At 39.8% G+C, this 19,622-nt stretch overlaps 2 protein-coding genes across 3 annotated transcripts in view; one reads left to right on the forward strand and one right to left on the reverse strand.

The window, feature by feature from the left end:
• The window catches only part of LOC119162213 (FIGNL1-interacting regulator of recombination and mitosis), a 58,994-nt gene extending 42,465 nt beyond the window's left edge, over window positions 1–16,529 (reverse strand). For both annotated transcript variants that reach the window (XM_075879147.1, XM_075879148.1), the window contains exons 1-8: window positions 16,325–16,529; window positions 15,498–15,537; window positions 15,291–15,370; window positions 15,108–15,203; window positions 13,571–13,711; window positions 10,994–11,077; window positions 8,720–8,877; window positions 5,597–5,717 (exon numbers count right to left, since the gene is read on the reverse strand). In XM_075879147.1, the coding sequence (XP_075735262.1) occupies window positions 5,597–5,717; window positions 8,720–8,877; window positions 10,994–11,077; window positions 13,571–13,711; window positions 15,108–15,203; window positions 15,291–15,370; window positions 15,498–15,537; window positions 16,325–16,375 (771 nt within the window). In that variant the 5' untranslated portion in view covers window positions 16,376–16,529. The remainder of the gene's footprint in view (window positions 1–5,596; window positions 5,718–8,719; window positions 8,878–10,993; window positions 11,078–13,570; window positions 13,712–15,107; window positions 15,204–15,290; window positions 15,371–15,497; window positions 15,538–16,324) is intronic.
• Window positions 16,530–16,929: 400 nt separating this feature from the next.
• Oseg2 (intraflagellar transport protein Oseg2) overlaps window positions 16,930–19,622 on the forward strand; it is a 90,819-nt gene continuing 88,126 nt past the window's right edge. Inside the window, exons 1-2 of the mRNA XM_037414793.2 lie at window positions 16,930–17,228; window positions 19,317–19,460. Coding sequence (XP_037270690.2) covers window positions 17,190–17,228; window positions 19,317–19,460 — 183 coding nt within the window. The 5' untranslated portion in view covers window positions 16,930–17,189. The remainder of the gene's footprint in view (window positions 17,229–19,316; window positions 19,461–19,622) is intronic.

The following is a 19,622-nucleotide window of genomic DNA, read 5'->3' on the forward strand; positions in this document are numbered from 1 at the left end:
GCTCGAAAGCCGCCGGGAACGCGACCCCATCGTGTGCGATTCAAGCGAATCTAATTGAGAAAAGGGGGGCGGTCAGTTTGAAGAATTGTTGCACGTGCGTGCTAAGCATGGTTACATAGTGTTGCTTTGCAGATGCAGACTTCAGTCATAATTTTTGCAAGTTACGTGATGCGGTGTAAATTATTCAGAAGGAAAACCGCCGAGCCAAAGGCTGAAAGTTAGCATCGAATTAGTTTAATCATGAGTGCGAAAATTTGCATAAGGTAAAAACCGAGAAAATGTGTCATTTTTTTCTAGTTTTTTCAAATGTTTAGTGTGCATCGTATGCCTCCACTGCCATGGGGATGTGGCATGAATGAGCATTTGAGGAAGATGTTAGCATAAACCGAATGATTTCGTAAATTGATTAAGATTGGCGGGACCCGGTACAGTTGTCGTTGCGCGCATTGAGAATTGAGGTCTATGAGCATGTTATTTTTTTTTTCCTTCCGTCGGTTGTTTTCTGTTTATATGTGCGTATTTCATTGTATAAGAAGTGTGTTTTGAGTTATTTTCTTTTTGCTTGGTGCATTGGTTGTTTTTACTTGTTGTAATGCACATTGAAGGATTGCACTACAGTAGAGGAGCACAACGGTTCCGTTTTGTTTCGTAGTGTACATTCGTGCAGTGTATGCTGTATTGACGGCTGCCGTACACGGCTATTTCCTCTTCTTGTTTGTATGGCGCATTGATATTGTTGCGTGTAACTGAAGCTGGTACTTTAACAATTTGTTTGTTTGTTTCTTTTGTTGTTACTTTGATGCACTCTGCCTAGTTATGTTGTGTATGAGAGGGACAGCCCTCATGTCTCCCTTGTTGGTGGTGTTTTGTTCCTTGTTGTCGAAAAATTCCCCTCCGTGTGAACAAATGTTATGAATAACATTCTGAAAATGGGGGGCAATGTCACGGACGGCCATCTTTGGCGACACCGCGTCACGGCAATTAACGGGCGCCGTACTCCCCGACTGGCCGTGAGAAACGGCGGCGCATGAAAGGCAGCCGAGAAGTGCAGAATGGGGTGCTCTTCTTAGAACGTCGCCGCCGACGGTTAATCCTTTTGTAACTGCAGCGGCGTCTGCAAGGTCGTAGAAGGCCGCGGTATACCCCGAACGAGGATTAGACTACGAGACGCCCGGCTGAGAGGCAAACGTTTGACCGTTCCCATGGGGAAAAGCGTGAGAAACGCTCTAGTGGCCAAGCCGTATGACAACAACCCGACAGGTTGTCACTCTCGCTAGTTGACAGCCCTCTCCCAATTAAAAAGGGGGTGGGGTCCAAAATATTTTTGGGGCGGAGTTTCCCATCAATTAAACGCGCATGATTGGACCCAGGTAGAGGTCTCTTGTCCCCAAAGAAGAGAGCGAGGAGACACGAGGGGGATTTAAGCGCAGGATTTTGCCCTGCTAGGCAGACTAGTCGCTGACCAAGATGGTGTAGAAACAGATCAACAAGCATCTCTTCTAGAAGTTTTTAGTGTGGCTCTGTATCGGCTGGCCACCTAAACTTAGCCGTTCGTCTAGTTGTGACGCGATATTAACGTCTGCAACGTAGACATCGGGACTTCGCCTCGAGTTAGCTCAACCTGCTCGAAGTCACCTGCAAGCACTAGCCTCCCGGAGCCACCAGCGTTGCAACACCGCCGACATCGCAGTCGTGCCAGAATTCTCTTCAACTTCTCGCATCTGATCGTCGGGGACACAACGCTGCCGGTCATCACACGTAGGCCTTCACCTGTTTATATCTTCGAACCTTCTCCTCCATCGTTCTATTCTTGTTAGTTTGTGTAGTTTGTAATAGTTCTCTCTCGTAAGCTGATTTCTTGTTTCTGTTATATACTTCTTTAGTTGTATCAAGTGTCGATGTATTTTGTTAGTTGTATTGAAGTGTTGTATTAGATCCCGTGTGCTGCGATATCACCAGAGTAAAGTTTGTTTTGTTTTCTCACGTCTCTGATCTCTTCACTGTCTCTGCTTGCGTACGGAACGAACCAACCTGCTGTCATTCCCGTCGCCGACTTCACGCTGGCGACGCTAGAGTGGCAGCTTGTAACACCGGGACACTGAAAAAACGGAGGCGAAGGGATAGTCGCATTCATGATCGCGGAAGAGAGCGTTGAGAAGGCAATTCAAAAGAGACATGCACGTCGTTAGGCCTCGTGACCGGACTTGCACGGAAAGTGTAGAAAAGTAGAAATGGATGCAGGAAATACAGTACCGGTGGGACAGCTTGCATGGGTGCTGAGTCGACAGCACGAGGAAGAAGGCTGAATCCTCATCTTATCGCCTGATGCTCATGGATTGCAGATCCTCATCGCCAAAATGTAGTATCGTGCGGCATGTACGCCGCACGGAGAACACAGGGCACCACACTGAGACGCCAGCCAACAAGAAGTATGCAGCAGCTAGTAGCCAAGCAGGAACTCTTTTTATATACATAAACATCACTATATATACACATGTACAACGCCCCCGAGAGGTCAGCCGACCGGTTCCAAAACCGGAACCGAAACCACGACATCGCATGGACACTCTCGACTGTATTTTGCCGCCGGTGTCGGCATCTCCGTCAGTCACTGTATATGTATACGTTATATATGAAAATGCAAGAAAAGAAAAACAAAACAAGAAAAAAAGTCCAGCGCTTGGAACAGAACTTGAGTTCTCTGAAACCTGAGTGCAAGGCGTTAAACACTGAGCCACCGAGGAGCACATCCTCCACTGTTCAAATATGGCAAGCTACTTATATCTACCACTTCCTGCTGCTGACGGGCATTTCGGAGGGGGGGAATTATCGTGTTTGCAGCATTACCAAAAACGGTGCAATGAGCGCGCGTCACCACATCGCGCGGCAATGCGCGCTGTGATCTCCCATGCGTACATTGCCCCGCTTAGAGGAGAGGAGTGATGCTCCCTCGCGCGCCCTTTTGTGACTTTTGTATCTCGCGATGGGGGGGAAGGGAGGATCGTGCATTTTGGCTGGCCTCGGACTTTACCTAGAACAATTCTGTTGTAGTTACCAGGCACACAAAGGTCACTGCAATCATTGAAGTCTCCGTTTGCAAAAGTGCGTGCTTTTCAGACACAGCTAAGTAACAACTGAGATTCTTATTTGCGTGCATCTGTACTTGTGAGTACGTTTCGTGCGTTATTTGTGCGTGAGAAACACGGGGCACGTTTTGATCTGCTTCCCATTCTGCTTGCGACCTTCCCATTTGTTGCTATCGCGTTCATCGCTTCGCCCTTGCGGCAAAGCTGTGACTTCTGTATTTGATGAGATAATCCCCATTAAAATGTTTACACTTGCTGAAGAACAACCTACTGCATTGCTCCCACATGCTTACTGCCTAACATGCAAAAGATGAAAAAAAAAAAAAACTGGCAGTGATCGTGGTGCAGTGGAAAGGTTAATTAACTGTTACTACATATACTTATGAACTTCTTTGTAGTTTAGAAATGGGAGCAAGCTGTTCCCACATGCCCTTTCAAGCAATCTCGGATGCTGAATAGGCATGCAGTCGAAAGTATACCAAGCAATGTTGTTGGGCTAGTTGGTCCATGGTATCGTAAAGGTTTAAACTGCGTGACGAAGACAAGACGAAAGCAGAAACATACACATTTGTGTGTGCGCATGGATTCTTTTTTTTTTGTAACGTCTTCGTCGTGCCGTTTAAACCTTTACAAACTATATCAGTAGGCTGCAGGCAGATAGCATGTACGACACTCACGGACTCAAACACGAGACAAAATTTTTTGGTACAACTGTTATCCGCAATTACTCAGGATAACTACGTCACATTGGGATAAATATGGTCTCTAAAGATAACATTGGCTTTCATCTACATGTTCAAGTGAAAGTTATGCAAATATGACCCAAACTCAGGACGGTGGGAATTAAAGTATGTGCGTTACTTAGCCCTAAATTGTCTTGCTTCAGTTCTGATACTGCTGTACTACAGTTGCAAGGGCAGTTATATTTTTTATAGATCCAGAAGTTGGTAAGGCCATGTGGATAAAGCTAGCTTCAATTTCTCAATTATAGTGAGGCCTAGAGATTGAATGTGTATTTTAACATAAAGAAATTACATTACTTACTGAGAAGTAACCATGTCTAACTGATCCTTCATCACCCACCCTCTGTAACTATGACATTAAAAAAAACATTAATTATTTTAAAGAGAGATTTCGTAAATATTGCTTCAAACCTTTGTTAAAGCCTGATATAACAGTGATGTTTCTTTCTGAGCTAAAGAACATAGGCAGTGCAAAGTTCGGCACTTTAGGAAGCTTCATTCTACACAAGAGTGTATTTGATTGTTACTATGACATCCATCTTTGAATGATTTAGTGCAATTTTTTTGTAAGTTGAAAGTAAAAAGAACTTTTACTGTAAAGTGAAAACGTAAAAAAATGTTGGATGCACTCTGGATTGGTGTCTCTGGCAGGCTGATGGTGAATAATTTCCAACATATAGCACACTCATAGTCGAAGGCACAGATGTAGCCAGAAGAAGGAGATACAACCCTCCAAAGTATGAAAGTTTGAGTGTATACGTGGCGTTTCAAGAAAACGTGTCTGAAAATCCACGAAATTGAGGAAAATGAGATACTTCCACACTGCCTTATGAGGTGGCAGGCATCCCAAGACGAGTAGAGGTATCAATAACAGCAGTAATTAAAAAAATAAGTTAAATAATTTTTCAATTAGCGGAGACAGGCTGTCAGGTCAAATGTGAAAATTGCAGCCCTTCTTGTGATTGCTGCTTTCAGATTGTGCAAAAGCAGCCACTGGCTATTATTAACAAATAATGAAATCTGACCAATATCGCTAGTGAAACTGAAACAAACTTTGAAGAGTGCAACTGCCACACTCTTTCGAAATGTACAGAATGACTGAGCGTCATTCTACCAACCATTGATTGACTTTTCTTCATGGTCATATGGGTTTCGTTTGTGATTAGAGCATTTATGGCAGAAGTACGTTAACAAATGCAGAAGTAATACCACTGCAAACAGTCTTGAACAGTGAGGTCATTCTGGTCGTCTGCTAGTTGCACATATTAAAGCTACAGTTTCAATTTTGCTAATGAATTTGCTTCAAGTTCCTTTCTAATAAGTAGCAGAAACAAAATTTTGAAAACATAAAGTTGACAAGGCCTCTTTGCATAAAAGACAGCAATTCTCCCATTTTCCCTGACCGCCTGTCTCTGCTAAGAAAAACTTTAATTCATTTACTTAAGTAAGTAACTTCAGAAGATGTCTCCCACCACATGAAAAGCTATTATAAAGGCCACAATCAAATATTCCAATTTGCTTATTTTTATTATTTTCAGACACATTATTTGAAACACACTGTCTATACGAATATGTGCACATACAGACACTTGCACCACAACACCCGCCTGAAATAATATCCTGAAAACACCACTGACAAAATCAGTGCATTAGTTCTTGTTGTATCTTGTCCTTGTGTGCACTATATGTGTATAACACATCACGCATCATTTGTAGGTTACATGAATAAAAGACACATTGAAGACAAAGAAGAGGGTTTTAAAATACCTTTGCAGGTTCCATTTTCTCCAGCTTTAGCAACCAGTTAGTCACATATGAGCAGAGATCTGTCACAGCAGCATCAATTTTAAATCTGCGTTTCAAACAATCCCTGTACTGAAGGAGGTTCCTAGGATAGAATAAAAGTGATAACGTATTATGAAACAATCTTTAAAACAATGTGCTAAGTTCACTCACCATATGCCTTTTTATGTTCAAGGGATAAATTTATCGTCTGTCTGAAGCACTTTTGAAAGAAGTATTCAACAAAATACAATTCAGGAAAGAAACAAGCAAGTGAAATAAAACCAACGATAGACTCCAGTTTAGAAGGCATGATGAGGCTACATGTACACAAGTGGTCTTATTACAAACATGTGTACTGGCGAGTTAGGACAAAGGAGGAGAGGAGGTTTGAGCTCGACACTGGTCACACGATAGCCCTTGCTCCGTTTCTGAAGAAAAAAGGTCGTGGGAAGTCATGCCAGCCTTTGAGTTTCTTATTTTTCGTTACCTCAGTGGCATAACAGATCCTCCAAGCCTCCGTACTGTACCATGTGCATTCAGGAATGAATGTAGGCACATTCAGTCACGAATAATCACCTTTCAAACATTGAATTCTTTATGAAGGACCAAGAAAGTGCACAGTGTTCAAGGGCCACGTATGAAAGCTTGGATGTGTCACTACTGACATTTATCCTTGCCGGTCATTTTTTTCGTCTATATGTTATCACTTCGAAATACACAATTTTCATTGTGCAATGCAGTATGTATAGTATGCTCTTAATCCAGTGAACTTTGAGTGACCTATAAATATGCAGAATAAAAATGGGCACTTGTTTATGTGCAGTGGTGTAACTTTGATTTGCACTTTTTTTATTCCATTTGGGCCGCTTAATATACCAAGTTTAATAATGCCCTCTAACTACTATAAATGTCTGTTTGTTTTAGTTGTATGTCATTTGCTTGGTATGTTGCATAAAGAATGCCAAAAGCACATATTTATTTGAATCTAAGAAGCAGTACTGAAATGAATACCTGAAGCTGGACGTTTATTACAGCACCAGTGCCTATACTGCACAGCTAGATTCCTGCAACAGGATGGAATGCTGTCTTGGTGAAACAAGAAGCAGGACATAGCTAAGTTGCTACAAATCCCACCACATGAAACTGGTCTGTAGTATTCATGACTGCGGCTTGATTCAGTGACATTGAGGCATGTTGATTCAATCAGCTGTCCATCTGATCCTGAGAAAACAGCATTACACAAATCGAAGGCATGCACAAATGGCCTACGTCATGATCATTGTTACTGATCAAGATATTTGCGTCTGACCATTTCTTAAAATATATGCTAACAAGCTTACTATGGTAACCTACATACTTGAGTCTCAACATTCATGCAATGTATATTTATTTTTTATTTTGTGCCAAGCAAAATGAACTTGAAGGTGCCCTGAACTACCTTTTTTAAAACCACTCTGAATCGGCCACAAGAATGCTTTAAAATGTGTCAAGTACCACCCAGACATATAGTATTTCCAAGATAACTTTTTAAAAATAGGAGACCGACTAAAAGCAGAGATACTATAAGCATAACGTTCTCTTTTTCCATAACCCATGAATGCCTTCCATTCTAAAGAAAAGTGTGGTGCCACAAACCTTTCATACCTAGTGGGTGGTACACCAAAGGGAGAGTAGAAAACGGTCAGTTTTTTGTAAAGTGGCAATCCTAATCAAAATTCAGAATGTAAACTTTATACTACCACATTCTTTTCAGTTAATTGCTTTAATATTAAGGCGTTTGACTCAGTTGAGACATCAGCAGTAATGCAGGCACTACAGAATTAGGGCATTGACGAACCCTACATAAACATATTGAAACAAAGCTTTAGTGGATCCACAGCCACCATAGTTCTACATAAAGAAAGCGACAGAATCCCAATAAAGAAGGGTGTAAGGTAGGGAGACACGATCTCTCCAATGTTATTCACCCCATGTTTACATGGGGTGAATAACCATGAGAGTGAAAAAACTAGAAAAATAAGGGAAGGGTGGATCACATTTGGCAAGTATTCTCAGATCATAAATTTAATAGTAATCTGCCCCTAACCTTCAAAAGGAAGGTATATAAGAGCTGCATCTGGCCAGTACTTGCCTACGGAGCAGAAACCTGGAGGCTTACAAAGAGGGTTTAGCTCAAATTGAGGATGAAGCAGCTAGCGATGGAAAAGAAAATGATTGGTGTAACCTTAACAGACAAGAAGAGAGCAGAGTGAGTCAGGGAACAAACCGGGCTTAAGGATATCATAGTTGAAATTAAGAAGAAGAAATGGACATGGGGCGGGCGCGTAGCACATAAGCAGGATGAGCGCTGGTCATTAAGGGTAACTGACTGGATTAGACAGAAAGTTAGGTGGGCCGATGAGATTAAAAACCTCGCAGGTATAACGTGGCAGCAGAAAGCACAAGACCAAGTTGAATGGTGGATGACGAGAGAGGCCTTTGCTCTGCAGTGAGCGTAGTCAGGCTGAAGATGATTAACTACAGATAGCAGCACACTCATCGAAACATCCCTCCATGCCTAATGTCAACTATCAGCCAATGGCAGCTTTCTGTGGGAACCTGCTTGACTTTATCAGTGAACAGCTGTTGACACCAACTCACAAATGGGAGTAAACCTGTTTGAAATGCAGGTGTTTACTAAGAGGCAAACTTTATAATGTGCTTGAGAACTCCACGCATCATGGAAAACTCCAAAATTTGGCTGCAATGTTCATATTTCCATCTTATACCCATGAAATATCTTTTCTCAACAAGAAAGGTGGCAAGCTAACACAATAGTACATCTTCCTATCAAGCCCTTTGTATCGTACTTAGCAGGAAACAAAAATATTTTGTTGAGATCAGCGATTTTGCCCTTTTACAAATAGTCGACTGCCCTCGTCTTGCATACAATGGCCTAAAAATTTTAAAAAGAATAATGCAAATTCGCATACTTTCGCATTAAGCTTCATCTCAAATACGGTAGTGAGTAAAACAACGCAATCATGATAATAAACTAGCACGAGGAAATCATTTTCACAAGAAACAAGCAGTTCAAATAACGAAACACATGGCACTACTACCTACTTCACTAAGATTTTCCGAGCTGAGATAAGCATCTTGAGATCCAAGTCTTGCAGGAGTATGGCAAGTGTTCTCAACTTCTCACAAACATTTGCAAGGCCAACAAGCTGCTTCTCATGTGATGCTACAACATCAACTTTATCCAGGAACTGAAGCAAAATCTGTAGGAAGAGCACACATAAAGTACAATAAAGCAACAATTACATTGTGCATGGCAAACATAGAAAGCCAGGCCTCCTTTTTCATACTACTCCTAACTCCATTATCTTCCAACTTATAATAACTCATTTGTTCTCAGAGTTTTGCTCAGAAACACCACCACACGAAATGCAACAAAAATAACAATAGCACTAATGGCGAGGATCAAATATCTCATTCATGTATGAAGGACATGCCTGCCAGTTAGAAAGAATGCATGACTATTTAAAAAATTTATTCAACCATGCAAGCAGGACAATGGCAGCCATAATACTGGAATGTTTAAAACTAATATGCACGCATCTCATAGATCATTACTAAGAAACTAGTACTGACACAAGAAAGTGAGAAGTCAAGAGTGCAAACATAAAAAGTGAATTGATTCTTTAAATCTATGACCTGCGGGCTTCTATATTAATAAAAAATATCCCATAAACTTCACTGCCCACCATGAACAAGAATAGCATGCATTATGCATTTAAAAAATCTGTAAACAGGAGTTGTGTTGAGCCAACCTTTCAACAAGTGGACTTGTCTTACTCAATGCTAGAACAGAACTGATTTCTTTAGCGCTAGCCTGTCTAAGCTTCATGGTGTGCTGTGAAAAATTGTGTGAGTGAGAAGGGAACAGGTGTTCCGCAAATAAAAAAGCGAAAAAAAAAAGGAAGTGGTGGAGACATGAGGATGTAGACATTTCCCTGACATGATGAGCTGGCAGACGACTGGCAGTTGAATGTAAAATTAAGATCTCAGATAACATTTCATACGAAGTTAAGCACACATGAATGAGACAAGTTAAATTATTTAGACTGGTGAAGTATTGAAAAATATTACTTCTCTCATCTTGGAGAAAATTGTTATAAGCACTGCAGTATAATATAAAAAGAAAACTGCCTTTTCTTAAATTTTCCCACCAAATCTTGGTGCTGGTGCATGGGCGTCTCAAATTTCAGGGTACCTTCTTGTGGTCGGGCCTTTCAGGATGGGAAATATTCTCAAAACTTGCTAGGTTGTTTTTAATTCTTTCAGAGTGTAATGCAATCCTGCACGTGCAGATAGTCTTCTCTGTCTTACAATCCTTTCTGACATGCTCAATAATGGTCCGCTATGATACTGCAAAAGTGCAATTGAAGTAATGCAGCTTGTTATTTTTTCAATGTCCCTCTAAATCTTGTACACCAGTTGGGATCTCCACACAAATATATTACAACACATGCTGATGATCAGAATGCAGTTCATTGTACTGTCTGTACTGTCTCTTAATTTGGACGATACATAATATATGATACTTAAGCACACAGCATTGTAAAATAGCACAAGAAAACACGTGGACATGACAATAAGACAATAGGGACAATATTTTCAAATGTTAATTTTTTCAAAGTGAACACATATACATAGAAATAACTGGTCAGTGACTCGTCAAGCACAACAAAAAAATATGTAAGCATAATCAGCAATTTCACTGCCTCATTTCACAGCCATGATGCCAGCAAACCTAGTTCTCTGTCCGACAGGGATAAAGAAGCATGGCTTATGCATTTATCACCTAAACTTGCAATGAAAAAACCTTCAGCTAGCTCTCTAGCTGTTTGATCACCGTTTTGAAATAGTATGGTGGCTTCAAAGAATGGAGTACATTCACATTCTGTGCAGTGGAGGGGCAGGTGGCTACAAGGCTTGCCTTTTAGGGAAGAATGGTGTTCACAGGGTCGAACATTTACACTTCGTCCCGGCTGTCCGACATGTGTGCGACCACATGAAATCTTGCTGTGTCCACGGGTTTTTTTTTGTGCTATTTTACAATGCATTATGAACTAGCTTGGCTTTTTGTACTACTGCAGCAAATAGGTCTTAATCGACTGCATATTACTGGATGCCGATCTCCACAGGTATCTATCATGTACAGTGATGTCCCATGATTAATATAGTTACCATTTTTAATTTCCATATTATTACAGGCATATGGGGGAGGTAAACAAAGAACCAAATTATCTGAAGCTCTCATACTACAAATATGTTGTGTTGAGCATTTCTCCATCAAGAAAGCGCATGCTAACTTTATTTTTTAGAGCTTACCATCTGCAGCTGCACAGTTTGGTTAGAAAGATTTCCAAGAGTATCTTGCACTTTACTGGGAAGTTCTCCATACAGAGTTTTGTGCTGCAAACATTTCATAAAAGACATGTTTTGAAACATATTTACTCGGTTGCACAAGGAAACACAAAGAATCACTGCTTTGAAATTTTCAATTATACACTTCTAAGCAACATCATTATCACGTAATTAACATACCTAATACGTAGACGAATCTTGTAAGTGAAATGAAATATAAACAGAAATATATTATTTTTCATAGGCCAACCCCAGATGCTTTCTAGAAATGCAGATAAAAAGCTGAAATTTCCTAATTAAAACAAATACTTATTTGGTGTTAATACACTGCATAAAAATAAAATAATATTACAATCAGAAGTACGATGACTATGAAGCAATGCCAAAGCAAGGAATTGCATTCAAAGGAGGCGCCTTACGGAATGCCCTGGATGAATATTCAGCTATAATTTATCCGAAGTGCACTCATTACCATATATTTACTTGACTAATGTGCCTAATTTTAATGCTATTGTACCATTTTCATTGCGTCCAGGAAAAAAATTTGCTTTTCTTGTACTCAATTGTAAAACAAGGGTCAACTTTAGGTAGCAAAAAACCTCGAAAAAAAAAAACTCGGGTTAAATCTGAGTAAATATGGTAGGCAAAAATAAATACAAGATTCGTATGCAAGCACGTTCATGTTAGCCCAAATGCAACGCTATGATTTAGTTTAATGCTGGGCGATTTCACGTGAGATCAAACAAAGCATGGCAGGCCGACCTCTAATTTATTTCAAAATTTTATATGTTGTTGCCTGATGAGTGGAAAGAATAAATCCGCAATCGGTTCTACCGAAAAAAAAAATTTTCGAAGCACAGTAAATAAACAATGACAAAGACGTGGAGTGCCATGCTTACCTGCTGTGCTGTATATTTTTCGATTTTGGTGTTGATTTATACAAAATATATTGAAGCCACAGATCCTAAACTTGTTTAGCTAAATATATGCATCTTTCAGCTTGCGTTGTTATATTTTACTTGTCTGGGTAATGTACATACTTTTATGAATGTTCTCAACAATCACCCAAATATAGTTTTTTTTTTGCCTAGTTTGCAGGTCATTATTTAAAAAAGCGCATATAACAGAGCAGCAAAATTTCGCATTACATTCTCAGTATGCCTATTTATGAAACTGCCAAAGCTTATACTACTAGCTTTTTAATAAAGAGATACAATCACGCTAACTTCAAGAAAACAGCATACAGTAAATAGTTCTGACGACGATTGAAAAAAAAAAACATTTTTGATAATTGTTAAACTTTCCCCACTTACTCTTTTGCACATCAGCTTTCACAATCAATAAAAACATGTTGCATCATTTGGCTTCACTTGCAGCTACAGCCCGTCAAAAAAATTCCCTTGCGCGCAAGGATAGGCAGTTGTAAATCGGACTTCATGCCCACTAAGTGTATGAAATGCATGCCCGTACTTGAGTTTCCTAAAAGGCAAACAGCACTGAAATATCTGTCAGTGGCCCTGAGGATGCCAATTTCGAAATGATTTGAGTCACCGAAGCAGCAATAAGTGAATAATGTTGTACCTGATGCCATGACATATATATCATTTATTTATATATATGTCTGCACCTAAGTTTAGTTTCACTATCCTGAGTGTGCGTGTACATTCAGCTGCTCAGGCACGAAATTATATGCATATAAAAATAAATGTCATGGTACTCTTAACAATACTTGTGAAATCACCCTTAATTTATAACTATCATTTAAAATCATGTTCTGTTCATGATATAAGCAGCTATCTGTCAGACTTATAACACTTTATTCTTAAAAGGCTCATACATAATTTGGTCATCAGCTTTATAGGAATTAATGTTATATGAAGACATGTGTCACGCAAAATTACCCAGTAATGGAAAGATATTTAGTTACTTTCAACCGGTTATACCAAAACTGCAATACACAAGCGTAGTTTGGGGCCTTCGCACTATTACTAACATCAACAGTTTTTAAGAAAAAATGCTGTTACATTTTTATCAAAGAAGTGACCAAAATCCTATTTCTCGAACAAATTAAGAGAAATTAATGACATTTCACTGCTTCAGCTTAGAAAAAAATAAACAAATTTTTTATGCTACTTTACACTAACCACTTATTCCTCAACACATCTTCATTTTTCGCCCTTTCGTTGATTTGACCCACTCGTCATTGTAGGTAACTTGCCTTTAACACCACATTTAACGTAAACAAACACGTCCAAGAGTAATCTTTTTTTTCCTGTACTTTTCTTTTATACTGTAACATAATTGAATTTTCCAAACTGAATCCAGGATACCAAAATTCATAATAATCTTCTACTCTTCAGTAGTCTATTATATTATTCGTCACTGTTGCACTAGTTGCTATGACAACTTGCGGTCCCCTTTGTTTTAATCCTGTGTTCACAATGATAAATTTAAATGTAAATAAATATAAATAAACATGATCAAGAGAGCAACCTATAACAAACTTTCCTTAGAATAAACTTTGTTGCAAAATACACTCACTGTTTTCCAGTGAGCATAGGAAGAATGAATCAAATCAAGCCCCAATGAAAGAAGTACAAGGTTTCCATCATTTTTTGCACCATCTCCAAAAGAAATGCGCTCAAATAGAGCTTTTGTTGACTCCACCAAAGTAACTGCCACCTAGAAATGTAAAAAAAAAGGAATAACAGGCTAGAGGCATCCTGAGTTTTTCACAGCACAAACATTCGGAACATATGTTCAGAATGCAGTAACACACAAATAGATCTACAATAAGCACTTACAACTAGTCACAAAATTAAATTTATATGATCACTGTCAACATATTGATACATGCTGGCGGATGATGAGGACGAGAACGATGCGGCACTGGCTTGCGAGGTACCTGCTTCATTAAAATGAAAATTGGACAAATGACAATGATAATTAATGTCTCACATTGTGTCTCTTTGGAGAACTGCTTCATTCAAATGGAAATTGAACAGCTGAAAATGATAATTATTGTCTCAATTTGTGTCTTCTTGGTTATATAAGTTATCTACAAAAGGTGATTTTCATCATCTTGCCAGCGCTGAATTTTATAAAAACCATAAAGCTTAACTTTGGACACCCGGTATAATTTGCATATAAAAAACGGTCCAAATTTCAGCAAGCTGGTAGCAGGGTTGGTACAACTCAGTAGTGCAAATTGAAACATAATAGAAATGTCGTGTAACAATGCCACTACTTCGTGCAGATGTAATACTGGTGCCTCAAAATCAATTTGCATCAAGTACTTGCACTCACTCACATAGCGTGTGAATCGCCACATCTCACGAAGCAAGCAAACAAGCATAAAATCAAGCTGTGCTTTCAAAACAGTGCATCATAGCAATCATATTCGAAAGATTCTTGATTATATAAACAATTTATGAAAAATGGAGCACACACTTGAAAGGGTCAACGATGTGCCGTAATAGGCTTGAAACCTGATCATCATAATGGCACAACTTTCTCCTTTCTCTTAGTAAAAGCTATAACACACCGCAATTGCTATGTGTAAATATAAGAGCTCATTTTCTTTGTAAGACACAATATTGTGATGCCAACTAACAAACAGTGATGCCAAGAGAAGTATATGACATGCTATTAGAAGTAACTGTAATGTAAATATGAAGAAAGAAAAGTGAACTAAAAGATAACTTACCACCAGCAGGAAACAAACTGCAACCTTTTAATAACGTGTCAGATGCTCTACCACAAGGCTACGGTGGTGGTCTCAGTTTTCATTATATTGTAATTGTCCCGTGGAAGTCAACTTAGTTTACTGTGCAGACTATGCATGTAAGTACATTACTGCCAAATCGTACTTCAGCTCCATACACGTCTAACAGCTTTTGGCACAAGAGATACATTTTTGGCAACTTTTTATCGTGAACAATGAACTATTTAACTTCCTAATTGTTTATTATCAGTGAAATATCTTTAAAGTTACAATATAGAAGATACACATGAATAAATAATATCAGGGAATGAGATCACAAAACAACTTCGATATGTTTAAAGCATGGATGCATACCTCTATCAAATCAAGATGCTCTTTGTCATCGCAAGTGTTGGACGACTGGCATCTTTCAACAAGTCCTTTGCACGTGGAATCAAACTTCCTAAGAACCTAAAAATAATAAAGTATCAGGACAGCACAACTCTTTCCACATTTACAGTTCCAAAACTGAGATAAAAACAGAATATGTGATCTTACAGTCAACAAAACCTCATTTGCAATTTTGCAGTCTATAACAAGCTCCGTTGGCTCCACGAAGCATATGTCTTTCAGGAGGCCTGTTAAATTGAAAACACCACTAGTGTCACCTGAATATCAGCCGACTCCACATAAAACCATGTAGCATATCCGTAATAAAAATGCACTTTACAAAATACAGTTGCACACGATTGCATGGTTTCTCACCTATGTATGAATGCTTCAAGGATTCGTTTTGCACACTTTCCTGAAAACAGCTAAGGATGCAAGAATTTTTATCAGTCTTTCAGTGCAAGAAACAACACAAGAAAACATGGAATACAACGAAGAAGGATGCTAATTTCCGGCTGTTTCCTAAGTTGAATGTACAAATACACACTTTATGTTTTGATATGTCAAAAAACTGACATGGAATAACAACATGCCCAAAGTTACATCATATGAAAAAAAATCTTGCCCTGACATAATGCATATAGGCGCCAGCGCTGGCATACCCAAAGAGGAGAGTGGTTCAACACTCCCCCTCAAAATTTTTGAATTTTGCGCAAGTTATACACACGAACATACATTAAGTATGATTGAACCCCCTCCCTCCTGCTTCCCTCTTTCCTTCACCCGAAAAATACTTTTGACTAGCTACTTGGCTTCAGGTAAAAAAGGCCTGTTCTGAATGTTTGCGGGTAAGTCAAATTAAATTGCTGCGTTACACGGCGTATTGTGAGGGAAGCCGCATTAGAGGGCAGCGGATCGCGTTTCACTATTACGCTTATTTTGTTGTCTTCTTACATAAGTCTTTAATTGTGCAGGAAAAGGAGGTCACACGAGTTGTTCAGCTCTCCGCTTCAGTGAGTATGTACCTGCCAAGACTTCGTTCATGAAAAGCAGCGGAATGCCATAGTCACCGAGTCTTGTGGAGAGCCGGATTCGTGAAAACAAATAAAAACAAACACACATTACAGCACCTGATGTTCGCGCTCGATACTATCAGTATGTGCGATTACAAAGCAGAAGAAAATTGAGCACAGGAAGGATACGATCAATGCCGACACAGTTTGCGCCAACCAAATATGGTTTCTTTCGGACATTTTCCACCTCTTCGGAACGTCACAATCAAAAGTAAAGAAACTCTTCCAGTTGGTCAAGGCACCATTACTGCCTTTTCAGGCGTAAATTTCAGTCTCAGTAGCAAATTTTAGCACTCTGTTCCAAAACAGTGAAGCTCTAACGCTCAAAACAAGAATCCCGCCACAACGTTGGACATGGTTGCCGAATGCAATGGCTAAAGCCACTAAACCTGACAAAACAATTTCGTGGTTTTTGATATTTGCTGCCTTGTATTGATACCATAGGTACGATAATTATGCTGATTGTTCTGGAAACATTTTACAGTCAATTTCAACTATTATGGCTTTTTTGAGGTCTAGAGCCTGGAAGGCCATGCATGTCTTGAAGTTAAGCAGCCCTTTGGAAAAAGCACGTCAAAAAAATTAATTTATTCGTGTCTTTTTACGACAAATTTATTCACGAGCAAATCCCTACACATTGTCTAAATCTTTAAACCTCCTCAGTATTTATTTTTTTATTTTGATGTTGGTAGGAAGTTGTTTCAGTTTCGATTCCATGAACGGGAACTGTGGGGAATGTCGGTAGCTCATTTCTTGGTTGATCTGGTTAGCTCAACAGTGGACTTCATGTTGCTTTCTAACTTTCATCTATAAAAAGTAAATAAAGTCGCTTTTGTGGTGCTGAAAAAACATGTTGGGCAGATTAGTGAGGGCTTGATTACGAGTTGTTTCGTTACCATGGAAACAAAACCACAACAACACATACGAACTGGACCGGTGAATTCCTCCCGCAGCCGACCACGCGCAGGCTCTTTGAGACCACGCAGTTTTCGACATGCAGATAAAGTACTTGAAGACGCTTATGCCTCCTCAGGTAACGTACAAGTTTATATCAAAATGTACCTATTGAAATAATTGCGCAACTCGTCAGTAAACTAATTCATGCAAAAATTCTCGCATCTCGCCTTTTCAGCACAATTGCAGCAATGATGCAGCTGAATACGAAATAATATGTTCTCGCTATATCTATTTGAAAAGTGACACTCTATACGCCTACTTATGTGGAAAAAAAAAAATGCTCCGGGCAGATTAGTTCCACGCCTAAGTGAAACTTGAACGTATGTACAATTTTCAGGAGAACAAAAAAAAAAAGACTTTTAAAATCGAGTTTATGTGTTCCTGCCCACATGCCTAAAACGCCTATCGCAGAGAAAATAATATTAAGCGAGACAAAAACCAATAACACCAAAATATCTTACTACAGCAAGCCCAGTTTAAAAATAAAATTAAGGGTGAGTGAATAGTGAACTTAAAAAACTGAACATAGTGATGATGAAAACGATTGATTTGATTGATTGATTTGTGGGGTTTAACGTCCCAAAACCACCATATGATTATGAGAGACGCCGTAGTGGAGGGCTCCGGAAATTTCGACCACCTGGGGTTCTTTAACGTGCGCCCAAATCTGAGCACACGGGCCTACAACATTTCCGCCTCCATCGGAAATGCAGCCGCCGCAGCCGGGAATCGAACCCGCGACCTGCGGGTCAGCAGCCGAGTACCTTAGCCACTAGACCACCATGGCGGGGTGATGATGAAAATGAATCAAATAGGAATACAAATTGAATAGTATTCGATAAGTTTTTGAAGAGTCAGGAAATCACTTTGAAAACATTGGTACAATGCAATATTTAGTTTGAATCAAAGATAGTAACAATTAAACATTAACAAAGGAACATTACGGTTGGCTTGAACTGACAAAAATGCCACAGCTATTTAAACTGATTGAAGCTCGTATAAGCAGTGACAGTTTACGAACGAAATACTTTGCGACTGTAGGTTGACGGTTACTTCAGAACTCAAGGCTGTAAAATTCGTCACCGACTTCAAAATGAAGCTGTGTTATAGAAAATGAACTATAGTTGGTGAATCGACATAGCGAATATCACAGACTCAGAAATCTTTTGCTTCGGAGACACTAGGGTTTAAACAGTAGCGCCTTCGTCTGTGATTCAGCATCGACAGTACCATTAGAGCTTGGGCTGCGTGTATGTATATTTTATTCCCGTAGGGTTCTTCCGTCAATGCTGATTATTCAAAAAGTATTTATAACATTCAGTATTTCGAATATCTGCTATTCGATTCGAGAACAGAATCGAATAAAATACTATTCAATTGGTTATTCAAGAATTTCGAATATTCGCCCCCCTCCCCAAGAACAAAAAAACATTAATCCCACATATACCTAAATAAACGTGAATTCCTCTCCAGCTCTTTGTTTGACGTATTTGCTGTTGCACGATTGCACAAATCTGACCAGTGTAAGCATACATGAATATAAGAATTGACTCTCTTAGTATATACAGTTAATTGTATACATAGAACTACAGTGCACCATATGCATTTGGGCCAACTGAGGTATGCTGCATGCTAAATCTGCCTAGCACTGGTCCAACGATATTGTTATAATGTGTGTTCTAGGGTGAAAAATTTCTGCTGGTTTCCTGCTAAGAGCTGCTGGTTTGTACAGGTTTTAGATGGAACCAGCAGGTAACCGGCCGATTTTGCTGGTTGTACAGCTGGTTCTAGTATATAGGCCACCTCCTGGTTTTTTGTTGGTTCCAGCAGGGTATAGTTATGGTTTTCTGTCTGATCTCAGATTGCATCTTGTTGAATGCACTGTTTCCAGCAGGATGCATCTCCTTAGTAGCTGCTGCAACCACCTTGTATTCTGCTGGTTTACAGTTTACTTGAATTGGTATCAGGAGTGCATATGAAAACTGAATGCGCGTTTCCAGCTGAAAATCGGCTTTCAAGCTCAGTTTTTAGCTGGAAATGGTTCTCCAGATTCGGAATTTTTCCCTTGCAGCGGGGGTAAGAACCATTCCGCTCCGGAAACAGCTGGCATTTTCCTGCTGGGTTCGCGTACGCGTGTGCGTGAACATGTCTCGTCTACGTGCAGGACGGGGCAGCCAAGGTGGTGGCCATGGCGTGGTCGCCCAACAACATCAAATTGGCCGTCTGCACGGCGGACAGGGTCGTGCTGCTTTTCGACGAGATGGGGGAGCGCCGCGACAAGTTCTCCACCAAGCCCATCGACTCCAAGGTACACGCCAAAGTTATACACACTCACATAATGCGGTACATGTTCTCAATGTATGGTGAGAGCCGATATTGCCACAGGCGATAAGGGTTAGTCAACTGACCTCTCCGCTGCGGGACAAGACAGTTGCAAGCGGATGTTATGCTTGAAGCTAGGCGGCATATA

Source organism: Rhipicephalus microplus, chromosome X, assembly GCF_043290135.1.
Source record: "Rhipicephalus microplus isolate Deutch F79 chromosome X, USDA_Rmic, whole genome shotgun sequence".
Lineage (NCBI taxonomy): Eukaryota > Metazoa > Arthropoda > Arachnida > Ixodida > Ixodidae > Rhipicephalus > Rhipicephalus microplus.